Source organism: Macrotis lagotis, chromosome 1 (assembly GCF_037893015.1).
Source record: "Macrotis lagotis isolate mMagLag1 chromosome 1, bilby.v1.9.chrom.fasta, whole genome shotgun sequence".
NCBI lineage: Eukaryota > Metazoa > Chordata > Mammalia > Peramelemorphia > Peramelidae > Macrotis > Macrotis lagotis.
The window spans coordinates 84,930,374-84,942,081 of record NC_133658.1 but is presented as its reverse complement, the minus strand read 5'-3'; the positions used below and the strand labels follow the sequence as shown (position 1 = coordinate 84,942,081).

The window sequence follows — 11,708 nt, the reverse complement described above, 5'->3', positions numbered from 1 at the left end:
ACCCTGTTTGTCTCAGTTGAATCATGATCTTGCGAAAGAAACAGGAAAATATTCCATTATCATTGCCAAGAAAACACCAAATGGGGTCACAAAGAATTGGACATGACTAAAATGATTGTACAACAGCAGAAGTTGTAATAAAACTCAAGAATAAACCCCAAGTTTGTAGGGTAGAAGAAATAGAGTTGACTGCAGCTATCAGAGGGTGTTTATTTAATATTTATGTAGATTGTAAAAATGTCTACTTCTTAGAAATTATTAAACCTTTAATGTAAGCAATGAAAAAAATTTAGAGAATATATTTTGGATATATAAATTTTATTACACTACACATATGAAAATACACACCAGAAATTTGATAAGTTCATTATGTTGTAATGAACACTAAAATATAATCAAAAGAAATTAAATAGAATAAGTAGAAATAGATTCAATATAAAAGCAGCTAATTATGTTAAAATATTCATAAGGAAGGAATATAATTTTAGAAAAAAGGAAGGTATTTGTTAAAAAGTAGTTTTGATTCATCATCGTCAAGATTTGTTATTGCAGGCTTATTCAGTTGGGTTCTGAATGACAATCAGAAGATATTCCTTATCTGTAACAAAAAAAGATAAATTTTAGTTAATCTTAGAAACAGTATTAACTGCCAATTACTATATATATATATATATGTATATATATACATATATATATATAGCTCACTGAAACTTGAAAAATCTACCTTATATCTAAAGAATGATGGAACTGAAAAAAAATGTGAAAATCTCAGTTAATCTGATAGTTAAAAAAGTATATCAGAATTATATTTAAATAAGTATCCATTTATTTAGCATTTGAACTTTAAGCACTGTATAACAATAAATTTGGTTTACATATCTACTTCTGATGTATAGATAAATTAAATGACACCCCCATTATGAAACTTTAAATATTTCCCCATGACCAAAAATTCTCTAACTGAATGAAATTAAAACTTTTAATTAAGAGAATCAAGAGACCTGGTCTCCAGCTCCAGCTCTGCAAATTACCATCTTACCAGCCAAAAGTTTCCATTCCTACACATGAAGGGATTGTAACAAAGACCTCTATGGTGCTTTCCAGGAATGGAATGGTGGCCAACCAAGGGACTTGATGGGCACTGTATATTCATAGAATTTTGCTCTGCTGGGAATGCTCAGAGAACTTTTTTTTTCTTTGTGGCCTCCTCTTTTCCCAGTTCTCTTGGTTTATTCAGCTTCATTATGCCTTTGAGGTTTTATATATCAAGTTCTCTTAAAAGGAGGGAGAGATTCATATACTTTAAATTTATTAACACTATTTCATTAAAATGTGACTAAGGAAAACTAATTCTAGTGATCAAAACTAAGGTTCATAAGAAATTTGAGAGTTATTACAATGCAAGGAAAGGAGGAGGGAATGAAAGTCAGGAGAGATTTTGGTCTTGAAGTGTCTCATCTAACCAAAAGGGCTTTAATCTGTAAAGGAAGAGGGAGGGGAAAAAAACTCCCTAAATATACCCACCAAACTAGATAATATAGATACTGTGTAGTTGCTACATAGAAAGAAGAGTAGCAACACACTCCCAGAAAGTTGTAGTACATAAAATCCAAGAAAGGAGCCATCAAAATGGGAATCTCTCTCTCTCTCTCTCTCTCTCTCTCTCTCTCTCTCTCTCTCTCTCTCTCTCTCTCTCTCTCTCCCTCCCCAAATATGTGTAAATATATATATATATATATATATATATATATATATATATATATATATATATGTACATACATACACATAAACAAGTTTTTAGAGGCCCCCAACTCAAAAATAAGGTAAGATATGATCTCAATGATTAAATAATTTGTTGCAATGAGATGCATGGACTGGAATATAGTTCCAGATCATCAAATACCTTATTAAAGTGAACAGAAGACAGGCAAAAAGGAGAATGGATGGAATGGCACTGTATATATGAAAGACTTGCTTCTGTGAAGAAATTTGATCTAAAGTAGAAAAACATGATGGTGATAAACTGAACTGATAATATCTTTAGAGTATTACATGGATCATCTGGAAAGAAAGAAATGTTACATGAGAAGTTTAGAAGAGATCACAACAGATAGATCATAATTATTCAGACTTCTAGTAGAGTTAGATCTATGTCTGATAAATCTAGACCAGCTTCTGGACTTGCATTAATGCACATTTTATCTGGGAAAATTAATAAGGAGAATTGCATTTTGGATGTGATTTTCACCACAAAGAGGAAGTAATGGAGGAACGCAAATGGTGAAAATTTTGGTGATTAGTACATTACTATTTATAATAGAGAAATCTGGGTAGAATCTGATAGACATATGAGATCTGCAGAGAACAGATTCCAAAGGGTTCATGAAATGGCTCGGAAGGATGTCATGGACTAAAGTTCTATAAGGATTTCAGTTCAGGAGGGATAGAAAGGTTTCAAGAATAAAATTCTGAAGCCAAAAAGAAAATAATTCTAATGAGAAAAGACGTCTAAAGATATCAATATAGATTCAAGGAGTACTTAAGATTTTAAGAAGACATGTACAAAAGACAGACACAAAGGCAAGTAATAGAAGATGAATATAAAACATTCCACAACTTTGGAATGACTTCAGTTGATGAGAAAAGCTAAGGATTATGGAAAGTGTTTAAAGTTAATTGGTTAAAAAAAGAGGTGAGTCAAAAAATAGGGTTGCTTCTCAGCATGAATGGGATCTAATGCTAAAGAAAAGACAGATAGTTTAGTTTGCTTCTGCTACTTGTGGATCTTTTGTCCTGACAAGGTATTCACCTTGTAGGAGGTGAATACAATTTCAATATATAAATGAAGATTGAATAAGAGGGCATCAATCTGCCCTTGATAATTCAAGTCAATAGGCTCATGTGCACTAAATCCTAGGACACTATGGTAGACGTGATTAAGTGTCTGAAGTTGGTAAAAACTCAAATCTTCTAAGCCTAGAACTCTATTATTGCATCACCTAGCTTCCCAGAAAATTTATTAATCAGTTGCTTATCATTACATACAATAGATTATATCTGAAGTATTGTTTCCTGTCCTGGGTGTCACATTTTGGGAAAGACACTAGTAAACTGGGGAGGTGCCAGAAAGGTCATGAGATGTTGTCATATGAGAATTTATTTTTTGTGTGCTTTTTTTAGGCTTTTGCAAGGCAAATGGGGTTAAGTGGCTTGCCCACACAGCTAGGTAATTATTACATGTCTGAGACCAGATTTGAACCCAGGTACTCCTGACTCCAAAGCCGGTGCTTTATCCACTACGCCACCTAGCCACCCCCATATGAGAATTTACTGAAAGACCTGAGAATGTTTGACCTGAAGACCAAAGGTCTTGTACAAAGTTGCAATAATTCCAAGTATTTAAAAGACTGCCATTTGGAAGAGGAATTAGATTTCATTTCTTAGGTCCCAGAAATTAGAACCAGAAACAATGTGTGGAAGTTATAAAAAAGATAAATTTAAGCTTGATGTCAAGAAAAATCATGAAAGCTATTCAAAAGTAGAATGGATTGACTCAGGTGGTAGTTTGTTCTTCTCTATTAGTGGTCTTCAAACAAAGGCTGGAAAATTACTTATTTGATAGAATATAGAAGGAATTCTTGATCAATTATGGTTTGGACAAAAATATTTTCAGAGGTCCCTTTAAATATGAGATTATGTCATTCTGTGAATGTACCCAATAAGGGTCAATAAAATGTATATATTTGCCTGGAATTTTGTGAATCTCATCAAAATGTTTTAATCTAAAATGGATTGATGGGGGGGAGAAAGAAGCTGTTCATCCCAGAGAATAGAAAGGACAGTATTAAAAAAAACAGCAGATGACAAGTTGAATAATTCATGGGTGGAAAAAGTCAGGAAGAAATCTATCAATAAAGCTCTCAGCCGCAGATACAAATCGTGTGTGTGTGTGTGTGTGTAATATGAATACATAATGAATTTGTGATTTTATCATTGGAAAACCTAGTTGCCCTGAAAATCATTATCTTATTGTGTAATTTTGCAATCTCTTATACTTTATTTTTCTACCTTAAGAATATGATTTCTCAGGGCAGCTAGGTGGTGCAGTGGATAGAACACCAGCCCTGGAGTCAGGAGTACCTGGGTTCAAATCTGACCTCAGACACTTAATAATTACCTAGCTGTGTGATCTTGGGCAAGCCACTTAACCCCATTGCCTTGCAAAAAATCTAAAAAAAAGAAAATGATTTCTCTCTCAATCACATTCAACTTAGATCAATGTATACCATGGAAACAATGTAAAGACTAACAGACTGCCTTCTGGGTGGGGTGGAAGGAGGGAAGCAAGATTAGGGAAAAAGTTGTAAAATTCAAAATAAATAAAATCTTTAAAATTCATTGGTTTCTATTTGTTCAATTCCAATTTTTAGAGGTTTTTTTTATTTTAAAGATTTTAAAGATTTCCTCAACCAAAGCAAAAAGGTTGAAAAAACTGAAGAAAATATAAAGAACCTTTTAGGAAAAATAAATGATTGGGAAAATAGATTCAGAAAAGATAATTTATGCATTATTGAACTACTAGAAAGCCTAGATCACAAAGAGAACCTGTAAAATGTCTTTTTAGGAAATTATCAGGGAAAACTGTCCAAATTTGCTAGAGCATGAAGCCACAATAGCCCTTTAAATAATACACAAAACTCCTCCAGAAAGAGATCCCAGGATATGATGGTTGGTTCTTGTCCATTATTGAAGAAGATCAAAATGACATCACTAAGTTTGAGACAAATTACATGGTGTCCAATAGTGGCTGATCAGACCAATATGAGTGCAGAATACTCTACCACAAGTTGGGCACAAATAGTCCATGTGAACACCTTGGGTGGGTACTCTAAATTTACATGTCATGAGGCCTTTGAGTTACTTCAATTCCACCATCCTCTTAGAATGCAGCTCCCTCTCTGATGAGGATACAAGCTGGGTGGTCCTATGCCAGTTGTCTCTAGTGCTGTACAAACAATTCTAACAATTCTAAAAGTTCTTCAATGAGACCTTCAAGGTGTTTCAGTATCACTTCTTCTGACCCACTTCTGAGTACTTACCCTGCGTGAATTCTTCATAAAATAGTTTTTTTTGGCAAGTGCACATGTGACATTTCTAACACTGTGCCTAGCCCATCATAGTTGCACTCTGTTGTAACATTGGAATACCAAGCAATTTAGCTCAAGAAAGGACCTTAGTGTCTGGTATCTTCTCTTGCCAGGTGATCTTCAGAACTTTCCTAAGACAATTTAGATAGAAACGATTCATTTTCCTGATAGGGCACTGGTAGACTGTCCAGGTTTAACAGGCATATAGCAATGTAGTCAGCACAATGGTTCTCTAGACCTTCAGTTTGGTAGGCAGTCTAATACTCTGTCCCATTCTTTCTTTTGGAGCCTTCCAAAATACTGAGCTAGCTCTGACAATTTTAGTGTCAACCTCATTGTGAATGTATACCTCCCTGGAAAGGATGCTGCCAAGGTAAGTGAATTTGTCCATAGTACTCAAAATTTTTCCATTTGTCATAATCACTGATTCCACATATGGATGGTATGGAGCATCTGTGTTTTCTTAATGTTGACTGTTAGATCAAAATTACCACAAGCAATAGAGAACTGATCCATACTTAGCTGCATCTCAGCTTCAGAGGTTGCATTGAGGGCACAATAATCTGCAAACAGAATTATCATGCACCAACATTCTCTCCACTTTAGTCCTGGCTTGTAGCCCTTTCAAGTTGAAGAATTTGCCATCAGTGCAGTAGCTGATCTTGAGGCCATGTTCATCTTCAGTGAAGGTGCTTGATAATATGGTTGAAAACATCATGCTAAAAAGAATGGGAGCAAGGACACAGCCTTGAATTCTTGGGGGATGATCTCTTCATGCCATATAACGTGGAAAATTTCAGTCAGTTTTTGGATGAGCAATGGACCCCCAACCTTGAGGATCTCAGCTGGAATAGAATCGGCACTAGGTACTTTGCCATTTGAAAGGAGCTTAACGGAATTCAAGTCTCTTTTTCAGTTGGGACTTCAACTAGGGACTGAATGACATCAACTTGAGTAAACAGTCAATGGCCAGTTGATGATCTAGGATGACTATGGAAGCATTCAGCCCATCTCTCTAGGATCATGTCCCTATCATTAATCAATGTGGATCAGTCAGTTTCTCCCATACCTTACAATCAATTGTAAAGTTTTTAAGAGAGACCATGGGTCATTGGCCCATAAATAGCATAGCCTTCAGGGCAGCATAAAAGCACTTTTCCTTGTGCATAAGACTTATAAGACTTCTTATATGCATAAGACTGAATTTCATCTGTCTTCTTTCTGAGGAAAGAGTCCTGCATCTCTCTAAGCCAGGATAAAAACTTCAAGGGCTATCATAGACAAATTACAGAATTCCCAAATAAAAGAGAAAGGAGAAAATACTACAAGTAGGGGAAAAAAGCAATTTAAATATAAAGGAAACACAGACTTACACAGATTCAACAGTGAAGGGCTGAAGGACCTGGAAAATCATATTTTGGAGGGCAAAGGATCTTGGATTACAAGCAAGAATTTACTACCCTGAAAAATTCATTACATTCTGACAGGGGAAAAGATGAATGTTCAATGAAATAGAGGACTTCTAAAATTTCCTGAGAAAAAGACCAGGACTGAATAGAGAAATCAATCACCAAATACAAGCCTCAAGACATGTATAGAAAAATAAATGAAAAGGGGAACAAAGCCAAAACAAAAGTTAGTTAAAAACATTAAATTGTATATAGTTAGGTGGTGCAGTGGATAACAGCAGCGGCCCTGGAGTAAGGTGGACTTGAGTTCAAATTCAATGACATTGGACAAGTCATCTTAACCTCATTGCCTTAAATAAATAAAATTTTAAAAAATTGTTTACACCCTATAAAAGAAGCTATATAACACTTGCAACTCTTGAGAATTGTATTTCTTTTTTCTGATTATTTAATACATGTTGTTTGTTTACCTATTTTTAAAAATTTTAGTTTATTTTTGAATTTTATAATTTTTTCCCTGATCTCACTTCCTTCCCCCATCCCCCATAGAAGTCAGTCTATTAGTTTTTACATTGTTTCCATGCTATACATTGATCTAAATTGAATGTTTTAAGAGAGAAACCATATCCTTAAGGAAAAAAAAATAAAATATAAAAGATAGCAAAATTGATAATGTGGTTTTTTTTTTAAATTAGCGGCAATAGTCTTTGGTCTTTGTTCAAACTCCCCAATTCTTTCTCTGGATACAGATGGTATTCTCCATCACAGATAGCCCCAAATTGTCTGATTGTTGCACTGATGGAATGAGCAAGTCCATCAAGGTTGATCATCACCCCAACGTTGCTGTTATGGTGTACAATGCTGTTCTGGTTCTGCTCATTTTTGCTTAGCAACACTTTATGAAAATCCTACCAGGCTTCTCTGAATTCCCATTCGTCCTGGTTTCTATTAGAACATTAGTTTCCCATAATGTACATATACCACAGTTTGTTCAGTCATTCCCAAATAGATGGGACATTCACTCAGTTTCCAATTCTTTGCTACCACAAACAGGGTTGCTATGAATATTTTTGTACAAGTGAAGTTTTTACCCTTTTTCCACGATCTCTTCAGGGTATAAATCTTGAATAGTGGCATTGTTGGGTCAAAGGGTATCCACATTTTATTGCCTTTTTGTGTAATTCTAAATTGCTCTCCAAAAAGGTTGTGTGAGTGTCACAGATTTCCCACATTCCTTCCAACATTGATCAGTGTCCTTTCTGATCATATTAGCCAGTCTTAAAGGTGTGAGGTAGTGTCTCGGAGATGCTTTAATTTTCATTTCTCTAGTAAGTAATGATTTAGAGCAATTTTTCATATGACTACAGATCGCTTTGACTTCCTCATCTGAAAATTGCCTCTGCATATCCTTTCACCATTTGTCAATTAGGGAATGACTTAGTTTTTTTTTTATAAATTTGACTCAGTTCTCTATATATAGTTTAGAAATGAGTCAGAAATACTAGTTATAAAAATTGTTTCCCAATTTACTACATTTCTTTTGAGCTTGGTTACAGTGGTCTTCTCTGTGCAAAAGCCTTTTAATTTAATGTAATCAAAATTATCTAGTTTGTTTTTAATGATGTTCTCTATCTCTTCCTTGGTCATAAACTGCTTCCCTTTCCATAGATCTGACAGGTAAACTATTCCTTAATCTCCTAGTTTGCTTATAATGCTGTCTTTCATGTTTAAAGCCTGGATCCATTTTGATCTTTTCTTGGTATAGGGTGTGAGGTGTTGGTCTAATCCAATTTTCTGCCATACTGATTTCCAATTTTCCCAACAATTTTATTGAAGAGAGAGTTTTTATCCCAAAAGCTAGGCTCTTTGGATTTATCAAATAGCAGATCACTATAATCACTTCTTGCTATTGCACCTAATCTATTCCAATGCTCCACCACTCTATTTCTTAGCAAATACCAGAAAGTTTTGATGACTGATGCTTTATAATATAATTTTAGATCTGGTAGGGCTAAGACACCTTCCTTTGCACTTTTTTCATTAAATCCCTGGAAATTCTTCACTTTTTAATTTCACCATATGAATTTACTTACATTTTTACTAACTCATTAAAGTAATTTTTTGGAATTTTGAATCCAAATTGCAATCCAGGAGTAGCTGATATTTGCCTAGTTTTTTAGATATAATTTTATTTGTGTGAAAAGTGTCTGCCTTGGCAGGTAGACTACTAAATATTTTATATTGTCTGAAGCTCTTTTTAATAGGATTTCTCTTTCGAAGTCTTGCTGCTGTATATTGCTAGTCATATATAGAAATGCTGAGGGTTTATGAGGGTTTATTTTATAGCCTGCAACTTTGCTAAAGTTGCTAACTGTTTCTAAAAGTTTTTTAGATGATTTTTTATGATTCTCTAGTTATACCAATGTCTTCTGCAAAGAGTGAGAGTTTTGCTTCTTCCTTCCCAATTCTAATTCCTTCAATTTCTTTTTCTTCTCTTATTGCTGAAGGTAACATTTCTAACACAATATTGAATAATAGTGGCAATAACAGGCATCCTTGTTTCACCCCTGCTCTTATTTGGTATGCTTCTAGCTTATTCCCCTTGCATAAAATGTTTGTTGATGGTTTCAGACAGATATTTCTTATCATTCTAAGGAACAACCCATTTATTCGTATGCTCCTTAGTGCTTTTAGTAGGAATGGGTGCTGTATTTTGTCAAAGGCTTTTTTCAGCATCTATTGATATTATCATGTGATTTCTAATATTGAACCAACCCTGCATTCCTGGGATAAATCCTGCTTGGTTATAATGTATTATGCTAGTGATAACTTGCTATAATTGCTTTGCTAATATTGTATTTAAGATTTTTGCATTCATTAGGGAGATCAGTCTATAATTTTCTTTCTCTGTTTTGACTCTTCCTGGTTTAGGTTGCAGCACCATATTGGTGTCATTAGAAAGAGTTAGGCAGAATTCCATCCTCACCTATTTTGCCAAAGAGTTTATATAGAATAAGAACCAATTGTTCCTTAAATATTTGATAGAATTCACTTGTAAATCCATCTGGCCCTGGTGATCTTTTGTCTTAGAGAGTTAAATAATGGGTTGTTTAATTTTCTTTCTCTGAGATAGGGTTATTTAAATACTTAATTTCCTCTTCATTTAACCTGGGCAACTTATATTTTTTGTAAATATTCATTCATTTAACTTAGAATATCAAATTTGTTAGCATACAGGTAGGCAAAATAATCCCACATTATTACTTTAATTTCTTCCTCACTGGTGGCGAGTTCACCTTTTGCATCTATGATATTGGTAATTTGGTTTTCTACTTTCTTTTTTTAAATTAAATCAACCAGAGGCTTGTCAATTTTATTGGTTTTTTCATAAAACCAACTCTTGGTTTTATTCATTAATTCAATAGTTTTTTTTGCTTTCAATTTTATTAATTTCTCCTTTAATTTTTAGAATTTCTAATTTGTTATTTAACTGGGGATTTTTAATTTGTTCTTTCTCTAATTTTTTTAGTTGCATGTTTAGTTCATTGATTTCTTCTCTCTCCAATTTATTCATGTAAGTATTTAAAGATATAATATATCCCATGACAATTGCCTTGGTTATATTCTGGAGGTTTTGGTATGTTGTTTCCTTATTGTCATTATCTAGGATGAAATCATTAATTCTTTCTATAAATTGTTGTTCGAGCCACTCATATTTTAAAATGAAGTTATTTAGTTTCCAATTAGTTTTAGGTCTATCACTCCTTGCCCCATTATTGCATGTGATTTTTATTGCATTATGATCTGAGAAGGATTTATTCACTATTTCTGCCTTTCTGCATTTGATTATTAGGTTTTTAATGCCCTAGTACATGGTCAATTTCTGTGTAAGTGCCATGTACTGCAGAAAATGTATATTCCTTTCTATCCCCAATCAATTTCCTCCATAGGTCTATCATAGCTAGGTTTTCTATAAATCTATTTACCTCCTTAACTTCTTTCTTGTTTATTTTATGGTTAGATTTATCTAAATATGAAAGTGAGAATTTGAGGTCTCCCACCAGTAGAATTTTGCTGTCTATGTCTTCCTGTAACTCAGTCAACTTCTCTAAAAATTTGTATGCTATACCATTTGGTGCATACATGTGTACATATTTAGTATTGAAATTGCTTCACTGTCTATGGTACCTTTTAGGATATAGTTTCCTTCCTTATCTCTTTTAATGAGATCTATTTTTACACCTACTTCATCTGAGATAAGGATTGCCACCCATGCTTTTCTTCACTTTAACTGAAGCAAAATATATTTTACTCTATTCTTTTACCTTTACTCTGTATGTATCTCTGCTTCAAATGTGTTTCTTGTGAGTAGCATATTGTAGGATTCTGATATTTAATAAAGTCTGCTATTCGCTTATGTTTTATGGTACCATTCAACCCATTTACATTCAAAGTCATAATTACTAATTTTATTGCCCTCCATGTTATCTTCCCTGTTTATATTTCCCCCTTTTTTTTCATTTTATCCATATTCCCCAGTATTCTGTTTCTGAATACCACCACTTTCAGTTTGTTTGTCCCCTTCTATCCAACCCCCCACTCCCCTTTCCTCTTTCCCTTTCCCCCTTCTTCCTTCTGTTAGTTCCTCTTTTCTTCTCCTATTCCCCTTTCGCCTTTTAATACTTGAAAGTTAAGATAAGTTTCTCAACTTAACTTAGTGTGTCTATGTTAACTTTAGGCCCAATCTGGTGAGAGTAAGATTCAGGTGGTTATTACCTCCTCCCTTTACCCTCTCTATTGCATTAAGTCCTTTGTACCTCTTTATGTAATGTGATTCACCCCATTCAATTTCCTCCATCCTCCTGTCTCTTTACTGTCCCCTCTTTTTCGGGAGATATTGATTTTAAATCATTTATCAGTCATGGGTCTCCATCACTTGTGGCTAAGTATAATCTCTCTAATGGAGTTATAATTCTTGAGAATTGTAAGAATCTTTCTCCCAGGTGGGTATATAGCCAGTTTCATTTTATTGGATGGCAGTTTTCTTTTTCTTTACCCTTTATCTTTTCATGTGTCTCTTGAGCATCCTGTTTGATGTCCAAATTTTCTACTTATCTCTGGTCTTTTCATCAGGAAAAGATAGAAATCTCCT

At 34.0% G+C, this 11,708-nt stretch overlaps 1 protein-coding gene across 1 annotated transcript in view; it reads right to left on the bottom strand.

Annotated features, from left to right (window-relative positions):
* Positions 1-316: 316 nt before the first annotated feature.
* Positions 317-11,708, bottom strand: part of DYNLRB2 (dynein light chain roadblock-type 2) — a 36,724-nt gene continuing 25,332 nt past the window's right edge. Inside the window, exon 4 of the mRNA XM_074203871.1 lies at positions 317-598. Within this exon, the coding sequence (XP_074059972.1) occupies positions 555-598 (44 nt within the window). The 3' untranslated portion in view covers positions 317-554. The remainder of the gene's footprint in view (positions 599-11,708) is intronic.